The 26,873-nt window shown below is 39.1% G+C and overlaps 1 protein-coding gene and 1 non-coding gene across 2 annotated transcripts in view; one reads left to right on the top strand and one right to left on the bottom strand.

Moving 5' to 3' along the window:
• Positions 1-26,639, top strand: part of EPB41L2 (erythrocyte membrane protein band 4.1 like 2) — a 212,835-nt gene extending 186,196 nt beyond the window's left edge. Inside the window, exons 17-23 of the mRNA XM_090279842.1 lie at positions 194-247; positions 449-1,012; positions 2,874-2,996; positions 4,928-5,026; positions 6,075-6,155; positions 10,105-10,215; positions 26,426-26,639. Of these exons, the coding sequence (XP_090135968.1) occupies positions 194-247; positions 449-1,012; positions 2,874-2,996; positions 4,928-5,026; positions 6,075-6,155; positions 10,105-10,209 (1,026 nt within the window). The 3' untranslated portion in view covers positions 10,210-10,215; positions 26,426-26,639. The remainder of the gene's footprint in view (positions 1-193; positions 248-448; positions 1,013-2,873; positions 2,997-4,927; positions 5,027-6,074; positions 6,156-10,104; positions 10,216-26,425) is intronic.
• On the bottom strand, positions 12,725-12,851 carry LOC150007768 (small nucleolar RNA U109). Its single transcript, XR_016512101.1, has one exon. It is a non-coding gene; the product is annotated as a small nucleolar RNA U109 (small nucleolar RNA).
• Positions 26,640-26,873: the final 234 nt, after the last annotated feature.

The raw sequence follows: 26,873 nt of genomic DNA, 5'->3' as shown, positions 1-26,873 counted from the left end.
CTGTTTTGCTTTTCTGTTTCCTTTTGTAAGCTTTTTGCATTGTCTTGATTGTCTTTTATGTGACCTTGAGCAAAGGTTTCTGTAGATGTTGATTCTTACTGTTCTGTCTTCGCAGTGTCAGATGTTTGCTTTGGTGGGTGTTGAGGTAAAACTTTTATTGATTTTGTGTCCTCGGTTGCTTTTTGTTTCACAGGGACGCGCTCCTGAGTCAGAAGGGCCTTGCGCTGGACCCAGCGATGCTGTTAAGGTTCTCCCCTTTTCCATGTTAACACCATTGCCTGACGCTCGGACCCCTCACGTTGTCCCCGCTTCCCTTTCAGTCAGCCATCATAATCATCTTTGCTTTCCTCCATGACATGAATGTACCATCCATTAATTTGGGTTTTCGTCGTTTTTATTTATTCATATATTTTTTGTTTTCCCTCATCCACTTCTTTTTTTTGTGCAGAGTTCACATGAGACTCTGAATGTAGTGGCGGAGAAGAAGCAGGCAGAGGTTGGGAAGGACGAAAGAGTAATTACAGAAGAAATGAATGGTGAAGAGCTGTCACCTGGGAGTGGCCCTGGGGCAAGCCGTCAGGTGGAGACTCTGACACAGAAAGACTCCACGTCCCTGTCTTCTGAGAGCAGCAGCAGCAGTGAGAGTGAGGAGGAAGAGGTGGGAGAGTACCGGCCCCACCACCGAGTGACGGAGGGCACCATCCAAGAAGAACAGGAGGAGGACGAAGACGAGGCGGACGAAGAACCCGGCCGAGCAGCCCAGGTAGTAGAGAGGGAGCAGCCAGTGCCGGCAGCCAGCGCAGGCCAGCAAGCAGGGGCCAGTGTAAGCCCAGTAGAAACAGTGGCCCAGGAAACTGTAGTTGCCCCAAAGATTCCTGCAGAGAAGAGTGTGCACGGAGGCGCTCTTACTCAAGACGTGAGCGAAGACACACAGGACGAGCAACACAAAGTTAACGGAGAGGTGTCTCATGTTGACATTGATGTTATCCCACAAATTATTTGTTGTTCCGAGGTAAATGGGAGACTCGAGCGGGAGCTGCACTCTGGAACTATTTCTCAGGTGGACAGCACCTGCCTTTCTTCTCCTGTCCTCCCAGTTCTTCCCTCCACTTTTTCAGCAAGATTCTGGTTTTGCTCTCTCCCAGGAGGAAGGGGAAAGCACTGCTTTGTAGATTTTCTGCCCGCTCGGGTCAAGGTCGCCAGCTTCCTTACTGCAGCTGAGTCACCTGATCCAGTACACTGGCCTGCGACCACCACGTCATGTTTTTCACTCTTTTTCACATCTCAGTTTTTCTTTGCATGCTTTGAATGTTTTCAGCCTTTTGTCTTGAGTTGCATGACTTCCTCATACTTAATGTCTTTTTCGTCAGTTTAATTAGGAGATTGTATATTTGTTGTTGAAAAATGGTCAGTGTGAGTGCGTGTGCTGCTGCTGCTGTTGTGACCGCGTTTGACTTTTTAGCTCATTGTCTCGTCTACCTGAGAGTTTTAGAAATGGCACTGGGCTCCGACTACCATGGTGCTTTGAATTCAACATCTGGCAGTGATAAAAACAGTATTTCTTCAATGCCACTGTGATTTTTGTTTTTAGAGTCTAAGGATTGTATAATTTGGGTGAAGCCTTTGCTTTCCTTTTAGACAGCCAGAGCCTAGACTGTGTAATAGAGTATGCTTCTCATTTGGTTCCGTCCATTCTAGATTATTCACAAGTTGATCGTATGTTTTATGGATTGTCTACATTGGATCTCAGTCTTTTCTTCTTTTCTCTTCAAGAAAGAGAACTTTCCTCACCCCTATTTAGATTAAGTCTTGGTCTCTAGGTGTAGTATCTCTGAATGGGAAGTTAAAGTTTAGTTGAGGGAACGCTTGCTTCCAGGGGAATTTGTCTTGCTTCTAAAATGAGGTGCCCACAGTGTAGGAATTATATATATTTCCTCTCTTTGATGAGCTGGAAAATCTTGAAGTGACTTTGTTTGAAATAATTAAATGGGTTTTTATTATGTTGCTTTTAAACTTCCTGGTTCTTTTCAGAGTACACATTTACAAGAGTCTTGGAATGCTCTGAACTATTATTTTGCGCATTTACCATGCATTACACTTGGAAATTTTTTCTCAAAGTACTGTAGTATTTCAGTAGTGGTATTTAGTCTGGTCCTGTCTTAAACATACATGCTCAGCTTGCTCAGCTGAATACAATATTAACAGGTTGTGAACCTCTCCTTTAATTTTTTAATTGTTCAAAGCAGTAATGCAATATTGGTGGACTAATTCTAGATATAACCGTTTAACTCATGTAACACAGAAGAAACACTGCAAGTTTTAGACAAAGCATAATTGAAAACAATTATACTTGAAGATAATTCTTCTGAAAATGAGATCTCTGTCAACAGAGCAGGAAAAAAAAAGAGCAAATCTTAGCCTACCTAGATGGTGTATCAATTTAAGGCAGGGAGCCTGCGCACAAACCATGTCGTTCTTTAAATGGCAGTAGAAATCAAGTCAGGTCACTTCACATAATTCATTCTGTTTTTTCTTTTTCAAATTAATCATTACTTGCCCAAAGCTAAAGTTTATATATCACTGTATACCAGGCTTGACATGTAAGTAATTTGGGACCATCGTAATTTGAAGCCTATCATAATTTGAAGCCTACCGCAATTTATGGAGCCATTATGTTAGCTTATTCTTTTCATATTTGAAGGAAAGTGTTTTTCTTTGGCATCTTGTTTTATATTATTTACTTTTACTCTTTTCTTTTGTGTATGAGTGTGTGTTTGGATATACATATTTATTACAATTGTTTTTGAAGGTTCCATTAAGTACTTTTATTTCATTGCCTCTAGAGTTTATTTTTCCCTTCCTTTTCACCTCAGCCACCTGTGGTAAAGACAGAGATGGTAACAATTTCTGATGCCTCACAAAGGACAGAAATCTCCACCAAGGAAGTCCCTATTGTCCAAACTGAGACCAAAACCATCACATATGAGTCTCCACAGGTACAAAAAGCTCTAGATTTGGACCAAGTTCTTTATTACTCAGTTTCTCTTTCCATTCTGTCTTCACCTAGTTTACATGATTCTGACTTTGATGTAGTTTTTCCATTTCAATACTTCAGTAACCTAATTTGTTATGTTGTTTCTTCGATTGAGACAGAGAACTAATCAAATTGGTGACCCAGTGATTATAGGGGGGAAGCATACACATAAATACTGAGGACAGGCACTGCCAATCTTGTTCATATCATTATAAGCCAGTACTGGCGTGATGTATCCAGGAGTGTTTATATACACTTGGGAAGCGGATTATCTTAGAGAGTTTATTGGCTCTGATATAATTTGTGGATTAGCAGGATTTAGGCATTCCCGCCCCATGAAGACAGATCCAGTCAGCGCACTCTTGCTTACAAGTATTCACACATGTGCACACACACATTTGTGCTTCTCCTTCATGTGGGATTATTTTCTAAAGATGTGTGTCATTGTTCTTATGTAAATGGATAAATAAGCATTAAAGTGCCTAACCTTAAAGGTAACAGGAAAAAAAGGGAGTATTTATCATTTCAAAATGGAACTGTTTAGAAATTTGTACAACTATTTTCTCAACTGAGAAATTTAATCTTCATAGTAGGATTGTACCATGGTCATGGATGGCAGATTATTACCCTCTCGAAATATTTTTTTAAATGTTCAATGCATGTATGTGTGAAACATTCCTCAAAATTATTTTGGATGTGCTGTCTTAAGCGTGCATAGATCCCACATAAGCACAAATAGGTTTTTGATGAATGAATGTGGTAGGAGAGCATGTACTCATATGTTTGTATGGTGGTAAGTACCCTCATAAAGAAATACATGTGCAGCCCTGGCTGAGTGGCTCTGTTGGTTGGAACGTTGTCTCATATACCAAAAGGCTGTGGGTTCAATTCCCCATCAGGGCACAAACCTAGGTTGTGGTTTCGATCCCTGGTTGGGGTGCATATGCAATGCAACGGGTCAGTCTTTCTTTTTCCCCCTTCCTTTCTCTCTAAAATTAATAAATATATATCCTTGGGCGAAGATTAAAAAGAGACAAAAAATAGATTGCATGAACCATGTTTGAGAAAGATTTCCTTTTTAACTTACAGTAATAAAGGCTCTGGACCTTCTTGTAATTTTCTTGTGGCAAATATATATATATATATATGGTGATCTTAACATAAACTAACATTTAGTTTATGCTCTTAGTGTAAACTAAAACTGTTAATCTGCTTTATTATTTCCACCGAACTCTAGAATCAAAGCAAACAAGTTAAAACATTTATATATCTGCACAGGATTTATGTATGAGATACATGTATATATAGAGATAGCACATGTATGTATACGTATTGAAATATATATCTTTATATATATGCTCCCAACACACAAACTATTACAAGAAAAATGTCATTTAAAAATTTACTAGAGATAAGCAAACCATGCTAGTTTAGTCTATCCTAGTTAGGTTCTGTTGCTTAGTAATCTGAGAAAACGTTACTCTATTTTTACCCACCTGTGCTTAAACAACAAAACCAGCACTTCTGGTCACTGTGGAAACTTCTTTGCCTGGGTCTCTAGTCTCTTTCAAGCTTGTACAAATGGCCTTCAGTCAGATTCTCTCACGACCAGATCCTGATAGCTTTCAGTCCCATCTCCTACTTGCACTCTTTTTTTTTCTCTCTCTCTCTCCCTATGTCTGGGGTTTGCGTCTTCACGTATGTTTAGCCTTTGCTTTTACTGTTTAAATGCCAGCCAATCTCCTGGTCAGTAAACCACCACTATGAAGAGGCAGATAGCATCTTCTGCCAACTGCATAGATGTTAAATGTTGCATATTCAGTGGGGAGGGGTCTTCTATGACAGCCTGATGGAAGTTAAGCATTGCTTTGTATCTTCCCTAACTATCCGAAGATTGATGGCGGGGCTGCTGGCGACTCGGGCACGTTACTGACTGCACAAACCATCACATCTGATTCCGTGTCGACAACTACCACCACACACATCACGAAGGTAAAGCAATCCAGGGGAATCCTAGGGAGAGAATGGTACATTGCAAACAGGATTTTTTCTTCGTTCCTATACACACTTCCAAGTTATACACAGACAGTACCAGTGGCATAAAAATGCACACGTTTAAAGTTATCCAAGAAATTGGGCTCCATTGACAAATGTTTTTAAATCAAATTGCAATTTTATAAAGTACAAGGGGGTAAAAATACGTTATGAATAGCTATACCTAAGACAGCTATAGGAACAAAGAATTTAATAAAAGTGGAAGCATAGGTTTCGTAAGCACAAAGTGAATGATGATTATTCAAAATTTTCAGCAAGTTCTTCAAGTAATGTAAATTTTCCCTCAGTGATTTAAGACTCTAGTATGTTGACTTGGGGTGTGTTTCCAGGTCATTGTCTAAATGTTTAACACCAGGTGACCAGTGATTGTGAAGGTGTGGTCTCTGAACTAGAAGGTGAATAACGTGGCCCCACCCAGGTCCTCCTAAAACCCTGGGTGTGTTTTAAGAAGCCCTCTCAGTGATTGCTACAGTCATCAGATTTCTAACTCCAGCCTTATTTTCCATATGAAGAATCAAGCAGACAAAACGATAACATCAAGCAATTTCCCAAACCTAAAGATACTGAAATTGTTAGAATTCCTTGTAACTTGACATAAACCAAGCAATTATTTATTCTCCTTTCTTCTTTTCAAAAATTGACCAATTGGGAATGAAGAAACTCAGGAATTCGTAACAAAATGTCCCAGTGGTGGAACTATATGGATTAAATGGCAGCTGTTTCCACTTAATGTCACCTGAATCTTGCTAAATTAGTTTCAGGTTGCTTTCAGTGGAGACCTATTTACAGATGCTACAACTTTTAACAGGATTCTCCACTGAGCTTAAAAATAAGGAAAGTTTTCAGAAGCTCAGTTTTCCCTACTCAATGTGCATTGCCTTACAATGACCCAGTCTAGGTGTGCTCCATCTCCATTTTTTCTGATGATGTGTAAACATGCTTTAGTGATTACTGTTTTCCCCCTTCTTTTCTTTATGACCTTTAGACTATAAAAGGTGGAATATCTGAAACAAGAATTGAAAAACGCATCGTGATCACAGGAGATGCAGATATTGATCATGATCAGGTAAAGACCTGAGGTTCTTGTTCTGAAATTGACTGTGTTTATTTCCTAAGTTTTGCACTTGTCATCTGTCACATAAAATATATCCCGCCCCATTCTCCCAGAGCCTCCTGGTTGAATCCATTTACTAAGCTTGGTATAAAGGCACTTTACAGCCTGGACACAACCTGTCCTTTTAGCCTTGCTAACACTGAATCACCATGAAATATGGATTGCTTCTTATTTCCCATTGGCTTTCTGTGCACTTTTGGGTCAACATAATCGTGAGGATTCCTGGTAGCCATTAGGTATTCATGTGGGCCTGGTTTAAGGCAAGTCATCAGTTATTTAAAAATGAATGGCATTTTAATGATACTGACTTCCAAAAAATAAAAAAGCCACTAAGTGTGATTTATGTTTACTTTTAGGAACTTAAAAAATTGTTTTTTATAGCATTAGAAAAATTGAGCCATTTACCATTAATTATTACTATTATTGAGAGGTGGGAGAAGGTAGTCTAAGGTTTCTTACAGAGTGAAAATTCAGCTGTGTTCAGAAAATATTGTGAAGGAATTACGTTTCCATTCTACTGTTTAGTGGAATGCAGATTTTAAAAGCAGGTGATGAATGGAACTGCTGGAAACTTAGAGAGTAGTTTTAATTTTAGATGGCAGTCCCAAGTGATAGTAAGTTTTTATTTTATTTTCTGAGTGATTTTAACTCAACTTTAAAGGAGACCAAGCTGTTTTTCCTTTGCAACAATTCGAAGAAAAGGAAATGTTCTGTTGACCATTTCAGCTGGAGAGTAGAAACAAATGTTTGTTACCCAGCTTTGAGCACAATACTGACTCAGGCAAGACAATTTTAGAGAACAAAATTTCTCATGTAAGAAAGAGTAACTATATATGACCAAAAAGTTCTTCTCTGCCTTCAAAGAAAATTATTGTTTTTTAGAATCCCCCTAAGCATGCATGATTTTACTTACATATTGCATATATACTGTTTTTATTTCCTTGAATTATTAGAGGTAAAAGGGCTACCCTGACTTTATATTTTGAGTTGAGTACGGGTTCCTAGTGACTGACCAGGACTGGTGCTCATTTAGCACTGGGAAGTGAAAACCAAGCCTCCAGTTTCCCATGTAGAGGATTTGTCTCCTTCTATTCACTGGTGCAACTTTGAGTTCTTTAGACCCGAAATCAGAGCAAAGGTATCCTTGCTTTGCTGCTGTAGGACCCTCGCTCCACAAGCAGTTGTTGAATTCCTGCAGGGTGCGAGGCAGGAGCCACAGTCCTTTGGCTTGGTGCGAAATGGAAATGGTGGTTTTCTCCCAGCCTTTTTTTCCCTTTACCCTCAGTCTTCTCTGAATACAGGCTCTTTCCAGCTTTCAAATGCCAATTTCCCCCCTCAGGGATTACCCTCAGGTTCTGTTTTATGTGCATTCTTTTGTGTTTTGGACTGTTTTAACTGAAAACTCAAATCTAGGCCATACTGCTTCTGAAAGGCCAATGGTAAAAACATGGTCTGAAATCTAAATACCCAAGTAACACATGTTCCTGAGTGTTGCTGCGAAGACACACGTCTCGTTTGTATGATGTTGTGCTTAAGCCCACATTTTTTAAAAGTAAATTTAAATGTGGCTTCTGGTATACTTGTCAGTAGAAGCTTATGATGAGTTCACTTGCCCTTTAAAACCATTATGTAATGAGATGATGGAATTATTTAAAATTAAAGGGGGGAAATCACCTCTCTCCCCAAAACTGAGGTTGACCATGCACTGTCCTTAGTATCATTGACAACTTTTTTAGCTCCTTGCCTACGTTAAAAGAATCTTAATAGTGGAAGGAATCCCTTCATCTGAGCAAGATAGGAAAGAAAGGAATCTCTTTTGTGCTGGCAAATTAAAGAGGTGAGCTTTCATAGAGACTTGGTTTTGCTGTTCTTGACCCTGTCTTGGTGCTGACATTCTTCATCTCTTCACTGGGTGGTGTGGACGGTGTGGCAGGTGCTCCTGAGTCAGCTCTCAGCTGAAGGTTACCCAGAAAAACCCAGTTCTAGTAAAATAACTTCTCAGTTTGGCAATATGATGTTTTCTGTCAGTCTGTTGTTACCATAAGAAGTTAATGTTTAAGTCATTTAATTCCATGTACTGATACCATGGAATGAGCAGAACCAACGGCAGACTGATTCAACTGTGTTTAAAGATGGTAGCAATTTCTGTGATTCAACTCTTTTTAAAGATGATCATAGCGATTTCTTTTCTAATTAAAGCATGTTTCACACATGTTACTTTCCCATGAGCTTCATTTATATTTTTACTTTAACAATTACACTGCTGTAATGTAGCTAGTTATTTGGAGTGAATGAACGTAAGCTCACAAGTTTCTGATGAGTTGCCTGTAGCTACATTTGGCTCCCATCAGAGCTTGTCCTGCCCAGGTTGGATTCCACAGACCAACATGGGGTAGCAGTGTTGATCATTCTATTCTCCTTCTTCCCTCTGAATGCAAACACAGATTTCAAGCCTCACTCCTTTTCACACTGTAGTCCATACCTAGAAGCACTTTATGCTCTGTTCCCCATTCCACTCTTGCCCTCTGGTCTTCCCACTCTCCCCACCTGACAGACGTCTGTGCCCTTAATCAAACTAGAGGCTGTTCCGCGATCTGACTTTGCTCTTGTCCTGATACAGGTGCGTCACCAGAGTTTATCCCCTAGTGGAAATTTAAGCACTCACCAGGTGTCTTCCAAGCTTCTGTTGCAAAAGATTTTTGGTGTAAAAATTTCATTTTTTGTAGCTTTACCTTTTTTGTGTGCAGAATGAGGCTCAGGGTTTTGCTGAATAACCTTCCAGCTGACAGAAACTATGTGCTAATCAAGAAATGCAGTTGTCTCCTTAGGCAGGTGACAGAGCATCAGGAAAAATTGTGCTGCTTTCTCCAGATGCCTATTTTCCTTATGCGTTAGGGTGCCCTCTAGCCCAATAGAATTTCTTTTTTGTTTTACAGATCTCACCTAGATTTTGAGTGTTGTTCTATAGTGTTTCTTTTATTTTTTCCAAGACCTCTTTAAGCATCTTCCCCCCTCTGCAAAATAGGAACTTTTTATTTTTCCACAGCACTCAGATACTGTGCACTTTCTGATGAAAAGCAGAGAGACCTTGATGATTTTCACAGCGTGGTCCAGAGAAGGGAAGCCATGGACGGACACCCTGGATTCTACTCCTGCCCTGCAGCCCCTTGGCAGGATAGCTTTAGGGAAGACCCATAAACCTGCACCTTCTGTGTTTTCAGCCATAAATAGGGATCTGTACTTAATAACCTGAAGATGAGTCTGTCTCTGATCTTCAGCTTTACTGATTGTGTGTCATTATCATTGCTGTGGTTTTAATTGTTCTTTGCCCTAGACATTTATAGATATTCTTACTGCAGCATTTTAGTTCACTAAACATTTTACTCAATTACTGAGCACCCAAGAGGGCAGGGGTGAGCGAGACCTGGCCCTGTGCCTTGGGGTTTCAGGCGATTGGACAATAGCAAGTGTCACTTGAGTGTACAGGGGAGGCGGGCACAGGGCTGGGTGCTGTATGCCATCTCTTCCATCCTCAAAACAAACCTTAAAATGACCTCTCCAACCTTCACATTAGGCTCAAGTTACAGGGGAGAAGACTGATGTCAGATAAGAGCTGTTCTCCTCAAGTCTCGCGGTGAGGGCGCCGTTGGGGTTCAGAGGCAGCATGTTTCTGCCACGTGATTGTTTGAAAAGGGACTGGAGAAGTGGGGGCTTTGGGGAAATGAGACTCATTCTCTAAAATAAACAGTGAGCCCATTTCAGATTCTCCTGCCTCTTCCAAGGAAGCAGGAAAACCGTCTTGGCTTGAGGTGGAATCCCAGGTGATTAACATGCTTGTGTTTTGCCATCCTGAGAAGAAGCCTGTTCCTCCGCTGACAGTGGCCTTTCCTGTTCCCGGCAGGCGCTGGCCCAGGCCATCAGGGAAGCCAGAGAGCAGCACCCAGACATGTCGGTCACGAGGGTGGTGGTGCACAAAGAGACTGAGTTGGAGGAAGGGGAAGACTAAGTTAAGGTAAGAGAGCCTGTGTTGTCCAGGGCCTTTCTCGTGGTTGTTCTGCACTTCTGAACCTGTCGAGGGGTGTGAAGTGGACTTCTGTGTCACGCTGTCTGTCTCTTGTAGTCCCATTTGATTTTTCAGACTGTGGTATCCCCAGGTACATAGGCTGAGTTTACCTGCGTAGAATCATAAAGTCTCCACCGACGGGCATGTGGTATTAATAACTGCTGTGTATTGAGAGCTGCTAATAATTGACATGAAAGGTCATTTTGCTAGTTAAGAAGCAAACTAGTACCATTATTGTAATTAACTTTCACAATGACCGTTTGAGGAAGGTGCTGTTGCCTTCACTTAGATGAGGGATTTTATTGCCAGGGCAAAAAGGGAGAGATGAGTTAAATCCTTTTAATGTAGACATTAATAATGATATATCAGAGAATGAACCATAAAAGGAAATCATTGCTTTGACAATATAAAAATGTAAAACTTTAATCAAGCCAACAAAAACAAAAGTAAAAGACAAATGACAACATTTAAATATGCCTGGCAGAGAAAGGATTAATGTCCTTAATATACTAAGAATGCTTATATGTCATCAAAAAATATAAGTGCTTCAGTAGAAAAATGGACAGAGGGTTAAGCAGGTAAACCACACAGAAGCTAAGTGAACATTAACAAAAATGTTGAGTCTCACTATTACTTAAATCAATGTCAATTAAAAATTCAGCGTGCAAGTTTTCACTTATAAATCTGGCAAAGTTTATGTTTTCAGCCGGTGTTGGGGAGTTTGTAGGAGGAAAAATATATTCACATGCTGCTGTATAAATTAGTAATATCTTCTGGAGAACAATTTGGCAAAAACCTACATTAAACATGCCTACCATTTATACCACTTCTAAGAATTTATCTTAAATAGTGAGAGATGTGTACAAAGATTTAGCTACAAGTATATTTATCACATTTTTACATATATTAGCAAAAAATTGTAAACAATCATTTAGATTGGCCAACATCAGGAATTGGTTGTACCTTGTGCTTGCCATCATTATGTGATGACTAAATATAGCTGCTGAAAGTTGTGCTAAAGGCTTTTTAATGTATTTAATAAATGTTTATCATGACATATGTATTGAAATTTTAAAAAGCAGGTGTTATTACACAGCACATATACTAGGATTGTTTTTTGATTTTGAAATGATCCACACATTGATCAGTCAGTAGATAAAGGCCCCACAGAGACAGCTGGTCGCAGAACACACCCTCCCCCTCGTGGCAAGGCCAAGTGCTTGTTCATCGCAGGAAGTGGGGAGCCAGCCATTGTACAGCCTTCCCTCTGGCTTGGTAATTTTTGCCAGTCTGATAGATTTGAAATCACGTAACTTTCTTCCTTTCTTGTTCTTATTGATTATTGACAGATTCTGGACATTAATCCTTTGTCAATTTTATGTGCTGTGATTTGTCTTTATTATGACTATAGTCCAATATAAGTACTAATATAGTGAATGTACTGTAGTTAATATAGTTGAATTATCAAAGCTTTTCTTTATGATGTATGTTCTTTCCATACCCTAAAGTAGTAGAGATATTTTTGATCCTGAAATTTTAATGTTGTCTTTTACATATCACTTCGTAAAACATCAGAAACTGTTTTTCCCGTGTGATGAGAAACAGTGATCCATTTGTTTTCTGTATAAGTAGCTGGTGTTCCCGTATTGTTTATTGGAGAGCCCTCCTTTCCCTCTCTAGTCTGCAGGTCATATATCAAGTTGCTGTATGCGAGGGTGTGTTTCAGGGTGCTCTCATTTCCATTCGTCCACGTGTCCATCCCTATTCTGGTGCCATCCTGTCTTATCGCTGTAGCTTTAAAATGAGTCTTGATACCTGGGAGGCCATGTCTCCCTAACTGTGTTCTTTTTCTTTAGGAGTATCTTGGCTATTCCGCAGTCTTTCTGTTACATATAAATTTCAGAATCAGGTTGTTAGGTTCTAAGATAAACCTCGTGGTATTCTAATTGGAATTACATTCACTCTCTAACTCAGTATAATAAGAACTATATCTTTATGATATTGTCTTCTTTCCCACAAACATAAAATATCTCTCCATTGTACAGCCATTGTCTTCTTTATTTTCTTTCAATAAAATTGTATTTTTCCCCCCCAGAAAGAGGTCTTAACAAATCTTTTCTTGCTGTTGATAGTATAGGGAGATATTTTAGATACTATTTTCAACATAGGGTGTACAAAGGACCAACAAGCAGAAATCATTTAAAGTTTTAGTACAAGACAATTGTCTAGGTCCCTGAATAAATGTGGTATATTATATGCTGAATGTTGATCTTTTTATTTTTGAGATGTATTTCCTTGGTGGTTTTATGTGTGGAAGGCTGAAAACATCTAAGCTAGGAGTCAGATGGTCAAGCACTGTGTTTTTATCTTGCCAAATCTCAAACTTTGTGACATTTGACAAATCAGTGGGGATGGCTAAATCTACCTATTTTTAATTTTAATTTTAATTAATTAATTTTTATGTAGGAGAAATATACTCCTACTCAACCTCTACTGTAAGGTTGGCAGCCCTGAGAACTCCTTTTTTTAATGTAGCATGCTATGGATGTATTCCTGCTCCCAAAGGATAAATCTTTTTCAAGTCATAGGACTTACAAGGGTATAATAAGATAATAAGTGAGAAAATGAAGAAATAGTGGATATTTCTCCTCTAAATTCTATGAATCAGTAGTGACCACTGTGAACATTACAAACACCCCATCTTTATATTCATTTCTGCAGTGGGACACACACACACACACACACACGCCCTCCCCCTTGACATTTGCCTGTCTTTGAGTCCATCTTATAAGCAATCTTGTTAAACATATTTAGCAAGTTAAGGTACACATCACATATAAGGAGCAAACAGAATTGATTTGGAAAAAATTATTCATCCATTCAAAAAATATTTGAATGCCAAAATATGCTAGAGTAGAACTAGGCATTGAGGATTCAAATAGTCAGAATTGTTAGAAGAAACAGATAGACTTGAACTGTTATTTAACTTATTACTGGAAAAACAAAGTCTGAGTTGAAATTTTAAGAGGGAATAGGAGTTAACCTCAGTGTCTCCAGTCGTTTTAGCATCTCCACCCCCTCCTTCCCTTGCAGTGGCTGCAACCTGGTTTAGAACAATTTCCCTGGCTGGTGCCCATCAGGGCTGAGAAGAGTGTGTTTCTGTTGCTTCAGCTGCCCTCTGGCCGCCCTGCCAGGATTGCACAGAGGCAGCAGGTGTGCCAGGCAAAGAGCAGGACCAGGACAGTATCCGAATGTCCAAAAAGAAGAAATAACTGCGTATCTGTCCCAGCTCCCCTTTTCAGATGTGAAAACCTCCCCTCCTGACCTCACCTCTGCCTTTGGAGTAGTTTGAACTTTTGATCAGGCATTGCATGTTGGGGGTGGTGGTGGGGGTGGAATAGACAGAGAGGTGGTCAAAGGACAGCCTACAGTGGACTGAACCTCCCAAGACTGCTGTTCAGCTGGGTGTTGACCAGCTGTGAAGCAAAGGAGCTAAATTCAGATACCATGAAAGAGAAAACACAGACTTCAGAGGAGTGCGTCACCAAATCTTTGTGACCTTTTCTTTATGTCCTCTTATGGACTATTCTGTCTTGTCAGTTTTTCATAAATGCGTATTTATGAACCCTCAAATGGACACAAAATGTTACTGACTTGCCCCCACTGGATAATGGTCCAGGTGGTCGTTATCAGGAGGGAGAAGAGTGTGGGCTGATGGTGTGGTCTGTGGGGCCTCAGAAAGAAGGAGCCCCCTGCAGGGGGAGCTCAGGACTCTGCTTCAGTCGTCACTGTGAGCTCCCTGCCCCTTGGAGTCCTCAGTGATGTCGGGTAAAAAAAACACTCGATGACTGCTTTTCATCTGAAGCAATGAGCAGCCTCTCAACCAGTCCCTCATTTTGTTCATTTGTTTGCTCATTATACAACTATAAATGGAGCGCCTGTTAGATACCTTTTACAGTTTTACTATGGAGATTTCAAATCAAACAAGGTCACACTCACAGACAAGAAATCAGTGGTACTGGAATAGTTTCAAGTTTTATGATATGTTTTCAACTGAGTTTAGTGGGAATAAATAGCAAGTTCTCTTCATCAGAATGGGGCATCTCACTTGAGCTTCAAGGTGAGGAGTTTGCTTAATGAAGAAATGTGTGGAAGGAGGCATTCCAGGCAGAACATGGTGCTGTGAACTTGACACTCTAGGAACAGCGCAAAATCAGGTGTAGCTGGATTGCAGAATCACTTGTAGGAGAAGGATGGGTGATGAGGAGCAGGGAGGCAGGGAGGCAGGGGCCCAATCAGAGTCTTGTAAGCCAAGCTGAAGAGGCTAAACTTGATCCTGAAAAGCTGTGGGTACTCCGCATGAATTTGAGAGATGGTAAGAGGATGAAGGTTTGTGACTGGTGACTGCCTGAAGGTATGTATATTAGTAAGTTGAGTACATGCATGATCAGGGAAAAATCGCGGGTAACACCCAGGTTGTAGCTTAAGCAAATGAATCAATGGTGGTTCTTATAATTTCAATCATGGAATACGTGTTTTATTTTTCACATCATGTGCTTTATCATCAGTCCTTTACACTATCTGAAAACAAAAATATGTTTTTTGTTCTGTGGTACTTTATAGGAGAAACCAACTGTCGTAGGACTCGTGGAGGAAGCTTGGAAGGGAATCTGTAAGGCCCCATCTTACATACACATACTACATGGGTAACTGAAAATTTACCAGATAGTGTAGCATAAAGTGTAGCACAGTAGATTTGCAGGTTTCAAATCTACTTCATAGGTTATCTCCCTTCTCCGCCTTGGTTCTGCCACCTGTAAACTTGGAGTGATAATAAAATGTACAGAAGGGTTCGTTTCCAAGGCAGGTTGGAACATATAGTCAGCCACCAATCCTTTTTTGGTCTTAAGAGTCAAATAAAAATGAAGATATCCTATCTCAGAGATGTTGATCTTGAGAAATGTCTATATGGAGAGGTCCAGGAGGTAGCCAAGAGCTGAGGGAGAGCACACAGGCTCTGGATGAGGAGATGGAGATTTGAAGGTCATCTGAGCGTGTCATCTATGGATGATGCCTTCGGTTTGAGTGGTGTCCCCCAAGAGCAGGTCAGAGCGTTGAGACCTGGGAAGCAGAGGACATAGAAGAGGGGGAGCCAGAGGTAGGAAGAAAACTGGGAGAAAGGGTGTCATGAAAACTGCACGAGAGGATGACTTGAAGGAGAGAGTAATCAAGTGTTAAGTGTGGCAAAGAAATCAGGTGACTGTGTGCTTTGAAATTGTTGGTACAACCTGGGGTCTTTGTCAGAGCTACTTCAGTCAAGAAGTGGGGACAAAGCCCTGTCACAGGTTGAGGCGAAAGGGATATTCTATGGAGAGTGCTTTTAAGAAGCTGGGAAACAGTAACAGGGCCAGGCCTTGGCTCTTCTGTCCACTCTGCCCTCTTCATCTGAGAAGATGGAGAGCATTTCATGAGGCTCTGTGGAGCCCCCGGAGCCAGTGCTGTGATGACTAAAAACCTGGCGGCTCCACCGTTCCTTGGACCCTGTTACACGTAGCCTGAGTCCCAATCCCCAAGCCGCAGTAAATGCGTAACTGAATTAGTGGTGTTGCTTTCTGTGCTATTGTGCGTCTCTGAACACCAAATTGTGAAGACAGTGCTGTTTTCACACTGACATTTCAGAGTCATAGTGATGTTCCTGGCTTCAAAATGAACTCACAAGCCAAACAGGAAATTCGCATTGACTATCTTACTGACTTGACGGGAGAAAACCATGTTGGCTGAACCTAGCTCTAGCTAACTGTGAGCTACTCATTTACGTGGGGGCTCTGACGGGCACCACTCTGTCCTCAAAAGGGGAACACAGGCCTGTTGACTTCCAGATGACTATTTCATTCAGTTCAGGAGGTTTGTGGGTCTGTCACATATGTGGCTTTTTTATTTTCTATTTGCCTAGTTTTAGTAGCCTCATTCCTAAAATTTGCATTTTATTACAACTTAGTTTCCCATATAGATTAATTAGACCTAGAATGAAGATTTCTTATACATAAAAATAAGCCATTTTGGATTTAGTGAGCTTTAGGCGTAGCCAGGTTTTATTCTAGAATGCTGTGAAGTGTTCAGTTTTAATACTTACAAATCTGGCAGGTGCTATCAGTGAGTTAGTCACAGTATATTTGAACTACCCATCAAAGAGGTGCTGACGCCACTGCCTCAGTGCGGACATTAGCACCTGCTAGTCACTAACTCCCCAGGGCTTGCTCTTGAACAAAATCACTAGCAATCTATCTTTATTTTAATTTTTTCCCAGGTAATAAGAAAACAAAGGAGTTTATAATTTTTTAAAAGGAAAACCATAGAAAGTGAAAGTGATCCATAATTCCTTTGCTCTTAGAGATAGAAAATTCCTCTTCATACTCACACACACACACTAATAACTCAGTGTATGTAGGCTGAGACTGTTGATTCTATTATTTATCTTGCTTTTTTCTCCACTTCATAGTACATTGTAGATAACTTTTGTTGTCATTAGCTCATTTTTCAACAGCAGTTGAATGGTTGCATGATGGTCACTTAATCCCTGTTAATGGTTATTTAGATTATTCCTCAGTTTTCACAATTTATACTTGTGTTTACATTTTTTGTGTATTAATTTCATTGTTTCTGTAGGGCAAGTATTTTCTAAAATTAGAGTTAGTGTGCCACCACGGGTTTTGACATTACTAAATATCTTTCTTAAAAGTTCTACATGTCAGATTCCCACTAGCAGTTTGTGAGTATCCCTGTTGCCCGTGCCCTTGACAACACTAAAGGTTATATAATTTTTTAAAAATCTTCATCATTCTCATGAGGAAAGGGCATTTCCCCTTTTTAAATTGTGAAGAAAGAGCATTTTTTAAATTGTATTTTTTCATTGCTGGTGAGTTGGAAATACACACACACATAAAAACATTGGACAACTTGCATTTCTTTGAATTGCCAGTTTGTGTCCTTTGTCTGTTTTTTTATTCAGGTGTTTGTTATCTGTTTTATCTTACAGGTTGAAGGCCATTAATCCCATACAAATGCTGCATATTTTCCCCAGTTTTTTTATTCATCTTGAGGGTTAAAAATGTCACCAGTAAGGGGAAGAAGGGCAAGACACTATCTACACATTGAATATATGCATACAGGTCATATCTAGAGTTTTCTTTTTTAGCCAAAGCAATAGTTTTTAGATTTTGAATTAAATATGAATGCTTAAGATGGGAAAATACCCAGCCATTTTAGCAACGTTGACAGCCCTGACAACATTGAGCCTGCTTTCTCTCACGGCTATAGTGGCTGAGTAGGGGCTGCCACCCTTGGACAGGGAGGAGCTCTCCCAAGGCACCAGCATCTTTTATATTGAGGTCCTTGGTACCTGGTCTCCCTACTCATCTGTTACCCTCTGGGCCTCTGAGGAGGTTGGAGGTAGTGGTTATGATCTGAGTATACCCTAGTCTAGGGCATATTTAAGAGTATGGAAATTTAAAGGAATATTTAATTAAAAAGTATGTGTAGAGCATCTTCGCTCACCCCACCCTTTTTCATGAGGAAATAGAATTCTAGAGATTAAGGTAATTTGTCATAGTTGATTATACTGAAGAATCATAAATTGCTACCCACTTGTGGAGCTAAGTATAATTTCATTTGTCTCAAGAACTTCTCTAATGTTAGATATCCCAGATACAATTTTTTAAACACATAAGTTTTTGCGTGGCAGTAGGAAGGAATTTTGCTATGGCACCTAATTAATAAGTTTTTGTATATATGTATGTGTGTGTTTTTAAGATAACTCCAGTCCTCATGAGGATTACATTCCAAGAACATGTTAGCCCTATGTTTATTTAACTCTCATGCATCAAAATAGCTGTTAGCTTTAGAGCAACTGGGGATTGAGACCTGTTCTGTTCATTGTTGCTAGCCAGTACTCAGTGTGGCTATTGGGAATTTGAAATATGCCTGTGCCGAGTAGAGATGTACTACAAATGAATTCTTTTGATTGCTACTACCTTTCTATAAGGAAAATGATAAATGAAAACTTAGCAAGTTCTGTTTATAAATGCTTCAAAGATGGTTGTCTAAAAGATAAAGGTTTTGTTACTGTTTTTTAAGTGCGACTTTTATTTGATGCTACTGAGAAATGTCTTCTCGCCTCTACTTAGTGAACCTGAGATTTTTAAAGACTTAGCTAGAATAAAGTATACTGAGTATAACATTAACTGTAGTACATTGGTTATTTAAAAGAAGCTTTTAGATTTTGTGGAATGCTTCCATAGCAAGTTCCCATAAGATTTGAACCCAGCAGAGTGAACCAGAAGACCTTATTTCAGCTTTTGGGCCAAATAATAACTTCTCTTAGAAATCTTTGTCAAAGCTCCAGACATTAGGGGTAAACTTTTTTTTTTTTTTTTTTTAAAGAAGTGAAAGTGCTCCTGGGATTTCACAGATACAGTTATTTAACAAAAGAGAACAGATAAAAACCCGAGTTTTTTCCACTTAAATTGGCAGATGAAAATAATGGTGAAGACAGGCAGTAGTGCTTTCTTCCTAAAGACATAGTGCAGGTCTGTTTTTTCCTTCTCCAAGCCTTTGTCTTTATCTTGCTTTGAAGATTAGTCCGTATTACTTTTAATTCATGAATTCATTAATATATATTGTGGGCTTACATGGTCAAGGGACTATTATGGTTGGTATAAAAAGATAAAAGTATAAGAACATGTATACAAATAGCATAAAGGGTAAAAAATAGTATTTTTCAAGAGGGAGCCTAGATAAGGGCTATGAAAGTGGACAGGGAAACTGTGTCTGATGGGCAGATCAGGAGGACCTCTCTGATAGTGGTGGCCGGAGAGCTCTTCTGTGCAGAGCACTGGGGATGGTTTGGGTAGATGTGCAGAGAGGAAGGAGCATGTGGAAAAACAGCAGGGTGGATATCAGGAAGAGCATTTCCTACATTACAGCTTTGTGTTGAGTTTCCCAGCAGACCTAGAAAGATTGGGCGAAAGCTAATTGCAGAGGATATTACATTCCGGGTTAGTACCTTAGCTGAGTTTGCTGTGTAGCTCATTGGCATAGTGTATTTGAGTACGGGAAGAGCACTGTCCTTCAGTAAGGTTTATTCATCAGCAGTACGTAAGATTGATTGAAACGCTGCTGGATGTGATGAAGTGCTGTGTGAGGAAACCGTTATACTGACTCAGGCAATTATTCATGGAGAAGCTGAACTGGACATCCCTATCTTGAAGAGTAGAGTTGAATTTCATTTGAAAGCAAAACTAGGAGTGAAGTATCATGTATGGAAATCTATAAAAAGAGTATTAGCTAACATTTGTTGAGTGAGTGCCTACTCTGTGCCCAGTGTTATTTGAGAACTTTGCCATTTATTACATGAGTTAGTTCTTATTGTCATCTCTGGTGTAGATGAGGACACTGAGGCCTAGTGAGCTTACATCTCTCACCCAGGACACACAGTTGGTGACTGGCACACAGATTTGCACAAGAGTCCATGATCAGAATCTTTCACATAATAAACTCCCAACCATGTACTCGATACACAACTAATTTTGGAAACATTTATTTTGTACGCAAAGCGTTTTTGAGGTTATAGCTATGATATAAAGTTAAGTGAACAAGTCAAACCATATTTTATAAGATAGTCATGTTTCAAAATGAGGTATAATTGATAGGTTATTCTAAAATTGCTACGTGGTAGTAATTCTTTAAGCAGAGTGACTTGAATGTGTCAAGCATAAAGATTCTAATAGAAAAATTACTGTTAGTTTTAAAGAAAACCCATCTAATTGGCCTGAAGAAATCACAGATAGCTCAGACCCTTTTCTCAAAGGTAAGGGAGTTTAACTGGCTTAAAGGCAAAAAGAGAGCTTAGACCATCACAGGGTGGACGGGAAGGGAATGGCTCTTCCTGGGCCCTACTCAGGACAGGAGACAACGACAGCCGTGCAAAGACATGCCTTTAAAAAAGAAATGGACATTTTGGGAAAATGTCTCAAAGTAGACTCTCCCCAAAGCAGAAGGACTTAATTGACTTGTTATTCTAGCAAACTTTGAACTGAGTTTTTCTTTTGAAGTGTATTTGTGTTAGTGTATATATTACCGAGCAGAGGAGATGGAGATCAGGGATTCCAGTCCATCCCGAAGGGCCCACGTGTAGAGCCTAGTGACAAGAGAACAGCATCAAAACGGCATTCATATTCGTACGTTCAGGCAAACCAGACAACGAAAAACCACTCTGCTGAATTATTTGTCTCATAGGTGGTGAGTTTCATATGACCGAAAAGTAGAAAAACACAAGATTCCATTTTCCCCTCTGTATTTAGCTGACACAAATAAATACCTGGGAGAAAAGGAAACAGCAATAGGCTGGGGATAGCAGATTCGACATGAGCAGTACTTGAGCTTCATGGTCTCCAGACAACTTTACATTCTTAAAAATTATTGAGCTCTAAGAGCTTCTGTTTATATGAATTGCATCTGTTGAGATCCTCCATATTACATATCAGAAACTGAAATTTACCATATTATAGATCAGTTTTTAAAATATGTATTAAGCTAAAAATAATCACTTAGTGAAAGAAGCCTGTCTGAAAAGGTTACATTACTGTATTATTCCAGCTACAGGAAACCCCCATGTAACATGGTTGTTAAGTTGTTAACAAGTCCCAGGTTACACGGATTTGTGTTATATTAAATAAAAAACTAGTACGAAAAGTAGGGTGAGGTTCCAAAAATTTTTAAAACATACTATTATATTTTTATAATTAAAAGAAATATATTTACTAAAGCAATTTTCATCAAAAGTATTACATATTAATTTGAATTAAGTAATGTTTTCTTCGTCATCACTACTAAGCTCCATTAACCGAATGCGTTTTCTTTTTGACAAGATATTCTCATCCTCTGAACTTTCTTCAGCATTATCTTGATTTCTAGGCTCTACTTTTTGCGAAATATGTTTTAGATTGCTTGCTTTTAGCTGAGAGATCTTCATAAATTTTGTTATATGATGCTAAGCACTTTTGAAGTTCTCTCTTAAACTTTGTGCTCCTTTCAGTGCAAGGATCCTCATTTAAGAAATGTAACTTAACTGTCCAGCTAAGTCTAAGCCTTTCTTTACTCTTTTCAGAATAAACTGTTTAACTTCTTTATTTTCATCAGTGCTGTTGTCCCCTAAGTTATCTTGGCACCATCCAGATGTCATTTCCACCAAAATTGCTTCATCAGTTTCTTCTTCTACCAGCAATTCTTGGATATCTTCTACAGTCATGTCGTGTTAGAGCGAAACCGTGTTATAGAAGTACCGTGTTTTGCGAGGGATACTTGTATATGACATCCTGGAAAGGGCAAATTAATTGATAGTGAAAAGATCAGTGGCTGCCACTGGTCTCATCAGCAGAGATTTTAAATATTGGGATGCTAGGAAGCTTACAGTAGCCAAAATACAATTTTCCAAAATTCTAATTTTTACCTGAAAGCTTGAATTTAATCACTGGCAACAAGTATTACGTAGTTTTCCTTAAAGTTTAGGCTCACTTAATTTTCAAGAAAATGACTACCAAATATCCAAATTGAATAGCACAGTGTGTCAAGAATTCTCTCAAGTACAAAAGGTATTTTATGAAGAAAGTGGCTTCTTCAACTCACAATTCTAACGTTTGCACAAATGCTTGTCACCTAGACACCCGTCGTTCTTACGCAGCAGCCCTGTTTTATGCGTGCTCCTCACTTTATCACACAGAATATTAAGACATGAACACAGGCGTTGAGATGTAAGAACACTGATAATTTTTTGTTCCGTCAAGGACATTATTATTAAGTGAAACTGGCTTGCTTTTTATTTCTCTGCGAGACCCTTGGTGGGTAACGACACAGTTTGCATCGGTGCCACTGCCTTGACCTGTGCTAAGGTGCCAACAGGTTTACTCACCAGTGTTGTGCCATCAGTGAACATGTGAACACCCTAAAAAGGACAGTATTTTAACATGATTATGAAATAGCTTTGACTTCGTGCCCACCAGAAGCAATCTTGGTGACTTCCAAGGTCCCCTGACCACACTTGGAGAATTGGTTGGTCTTAGTTATAGTGGGAACACTAACATTGTAAGAATTATCTATTTCCTGGATTGACTAAATGGAAATTAATCAGACTTGCATTTTTGGTTCTAGGATTCTTACATTCTTACAATGGAAAGTCTGTTTCAAAATTAAAATCAAATATGCAAATTGAAAACCTAGGAAGAATAAAATTAAAGGTTAATATTAGAAATACCTGAGATTCATAAACTATTTTATTTATTTGTTTGTTTATTTTTAGGGAGGGGAAGGTAGGAAGAAAGAGGGACAGAAACATCAATGTGTGGTTGCTTCTTGCACACCCCCAACTGGGGACCTGGTGCACAACCCAGGCATGTGCCCTGACTGAGAATCGAACAGCGACCCTTTCATTCATAGGCTGGCATCAGTCCAATGAGCTACACTAGCCAGGGCAACTATTATATTTAAAACTGAACTTTACACTTGAGTGCATAGACCTGATTTTTATTTAAGAAATAGTTGCATTGTGTCTTACCTAAATATTATATTTTTGTAATCTCTTGTATATGTTACTGCCCTTTAGTAATTGAATCTTCATTAATCTGAAGAAATGCTATATTTTCTTGCATTGTTTTGAGTATTTTGTATAAAAACCACAGTCTTGCATTTTTTACTGAGATTCTTCTGCTGGAATCTTTACTACTAAAAGGCACTGTTTCCAGTGGTTTATATCAAATACTTCCTTAAAAGGACACATTTACAATTTACTGAATCAATTTCTGGAGTAGAGTACACTGTAGATTGAGACCCACTATGTGAGCTCCCTGTCCCTGGAAGCTGAGGTTATACTTTTCAGGTGAGGTACAGAACTTCTGTGCTTGAACTTGACTGGTTTCGCATTGCTCATGGCACCCTGAGAAAGACAAATGTAAGAACACTCTGAACCCACAGTGAAGACATAAGGCAAAGTAGGTAACTGGCATGTATCCTTGAAGAGTTTGGTCATAGAATTAGACCTGTGATTAGATGAAACAGCCTTTAATCACAAATGTGTCAGACCTATTCTCACATTGTCCAACAGAGGGGGACAGAGGCTATGCAATGTCACTATAGTAGTTAGAAATGTTCACTGACATTGTATAGTCTAAGGTTAGACAGCATGAAAACAGCGGTTTGGGTTTTTTGTTTGTGTGACCAAAATTTTATATAGACTGTAATCCATGGTCTTAACAGCTATGATCTTATCCGAACTCTAGGTGTGAATGTTATGATGTTGTCAAAAGTGAAAGGAAGTTGAGATTATACCAATAATTAATTCCTGTCAATTTGCATAAAGATAACAAGATTTCCATGAATATGAGGTAGATTTGAGCTTTAAAAAAAGAAGAATTCTTGAAACTTTACAGCTCATATGTGAAGAACCAGTGCCTCATTTTCACTTTGAGTGGGATGTGATCAATCATTGGAGTGGTAAATGCTCTTTCATCCTTATCTTTGCTCCTTCTCATCTCAAAAGCTAGATATTTACTACTGGGGAATGTGTTCCTCTATGTGTTCGAGTGCAAAAAGCAGTCAAAAAAGCATAGGTGGGTGTGTAAATAAACAACTTCATATAATAAGTTACCCTTATTCATCTGGAACAATAAGGAACTGAGTGCTCTGAAACATTGAATATCTCATTAACTCAGTTATACTTGATTTACTGCTTTTTAAAGAACAAGAAAAAATGTGTTTAACATTAAAATTACAATAAGTGAAGTTTTCTTTGATTCTGAAAGCTATTTGGAATACAGAGAGCGCATTAAGACGATCATTTGTAATACTTATTATCAGAAAAAATTTATTTCCTTCCTAGAGATTTGTGAATAAATGAAAGTAAATGATATTTGACTTTATGAGGATCACTCTTTTTCTCTTGATTATATTTCAATAAATGTTTAAGCTCTTTGAAATCAAAACATCTCGCTCATTCAATTCCTGCACGCTCCTAGGATCCTATTTGTCTACTAATGACTTTTAAACAGGTTTAATTTCAGCCTTATTTTGCAAATTAAAATTTAATTTTTGGTGAAAACAGATGCAGTAAAATAAAGTGACATGGAGCCTGAAGGAAACGGAGACTAGAATCCTAAACCTTGTTCTTTCTGTAGGTTTCCTGGCACCGTAGTATCAGGGGTTCATTTTCTGCAGTATAAGCTGTGTTCAGCAAACGATGCGTGTTTACTAAATAGGCAAAGAAAACAGAGCTAACAGCCCATAAAGAAAAAGAATAGATGGCTCAGTAGCATGACTGAAGGTCACAGATAACTTCCGATTCCAATCTGATTGGTGGTTTTATCCATTCCCTTCTCACCCTCCCCCCTATTTCTTTTCATAATTACTAACCTAAGAAAAGACAGCTTTGTCTTTTCTCCATTAATTTTTGCCCCCTGCCTAGAATCAAGCAGAAGTACTAATGAGTAATGAAATAGCCTAAAGCAGACAACAGGGTGGGGAAAAATGAATTTGATTAATCAATCTGTCTTGAATAATCAAGAGGTTATGATAATATCTGTGATAAATAGAAACGGTGGGGAGGTTTTTCATTAAAACAAAACTTAATTTGGGACCAGTGTGTCTTAGAAAGGACCTTAATTACCACTCCCCACTGTCCTCTGTAATCTCCTGCCTTTTGCCAAAACTTCCAATCAAGCTGAAATACAAAATGAAACAATTGTCTTCTTAAGAACCCTTTTCTCTTTCAGAGACAATGCACCATCCTTATTTTTTGCCTGCCTCCCTGTCCACTCCTATTTTAGTCCTTTCTCCAACCTTCTCACATTTGATCGTGGGTCCCCAAGACTCATGCACCTTTCATTTTTTGTTTCACTTACATGAGACAAATTCCATCTGTTGGTTTCACGTGTTCCTTTGTGCTGACAAATCTATGTCTCCGGCTCTAAGACCTCACCGGGGCTGTGAGCCTGTCGTTCTACTTGTTTTTGAAGTCCAAGACTCCACACCTGCTAATGTCTCTGGTACTCCCTTCCCAGTGGTGTCTCTAGAAATCCCCTCTTCCACCTGATTTCTGTAGCAGTGCCTCAAGTGTGGGTTTTTGCCACCTAACAACCTTTGTCACCTTCCTTGTGCAGCCTACACTGCTGCAGCGGCCTCCAGACTGGTGTTCCTGTCTTCCCTCATCTCCACCTTCAGCCTGCTCATGACACTGAAGCCACAGTGATGCTGTCAAAATATAAATCTCAGGCCATGACAAACCTTCAGAACCAAAGGACAGTCAGATCCAACCTCCTCCTTTCCCGGGCTGGTCAGGCGCTCTGGCCTGTCATCCCTGCCTCCCACACTCGCCTCTGGATCATTGCACTAGCTTGGCAGTTGGTCTTTTTTAATTTTTATTTAATGCTCTTGCTTAATTCATTCTTCATCCGTTAGCTCAAGATCATACTTCAGTCTGATTTTAAACACTACCTGATATTTTTACCTAACCTTCAGTGACTCACCATACCATCACTTAGCTTCAATAATGTGCATTTCTTCACTATCCTGTTGCTCTGTTCATTCCAGCCAAACCCCCACACATCTGGACACCCATCCTAATATCACGCACGGTCTCGCTTCCAGGCCTTTTTCCTCATTCCACTCTCCACACCTGAAGTACATTTTCTGCTCATTTTAGTAAGGTCAGCATTGACTTTGTTTTCCTTCCTTCCTTGAATCTACTTTTAAAACCTATTTGGTTTCTCTCCTTTTTAATTTTTACTGTAAGAATTACCCCCCTTTTTATAATTTACCATTTTGTTTTCTTAATTACTTATCAGTTGTTTCTAGTATGCTTGTCAATTCTCAAGAAATGGTAAAGCCCTCAACGATGGAACCGGGTCTCCTGTATGTCTTCCAGGGGGAGGGAGGTGTAAGGGGACTAAATGGTAGTGGGAAAAGAAAATACAATAAAAACTACATTTTTAAAAAGACTAGTCAATAACTGTTGATTGTTATTTGATTTGGAATTTGATGAATGTTACTTACATTTTTCTTTCAAGCTTCTGTCTTTGGAATATTTAATTAAACCTTGTCTCTTTTTTCCTTGTAGAAAGTCATTTATTAAACAACATTCAACTTTATGAACCTGAAGAATTTTGACCATTTCAAGTCTTAATGCCATACCACTACTCCAGCGACTTTATACTACGACTGGTAACAATGACCAGAAGCCTGAAGAATTAAAATGCCAACACCAAACCCTACCTTAACAGCTCTGGTCTACACTGTTCCCTCGCATTTTAATATATTATTTTGTTTTATAACCACTTCTAAATATGCTTGGCTCTTTTTCTTTTTTTTTTTTTTTTTTAATTAGGGAGTTTTGTTTCCTGTTTACTTTGTGTACAACTACCTGCTTTTTATGACTCATTTTTGATCCAATGATAGTGAACAAAGCCAGCCCCAGCTGGTCAGGTGCTGTTCACTTGAACAGGTGCTGTTGTGCGGAAAGGAAACTCTGGGACTAATTTAGACAGTGGCTTTCCTCCTTCCATATT

This window comes from Furipterus horrens, unplaced genomic scaffold (genome assembly GCF_987537825.1).
Source record: "Furipterus horrens unplaced genomic scaffold, mFurHor1.1.pri manual_scaffold_6, whole genome shotgun sequence".
In the NCBI taxonomy this organism is placed as follows: Eukaryota; Metazoa; Chordata; class Mammalia; order Chiroptera; family Furipteridae; genus Furipterus; species Furipterus horrens.
This window is presented reverse-complemented; position numbering and strand designations above follow the sequence as displayed.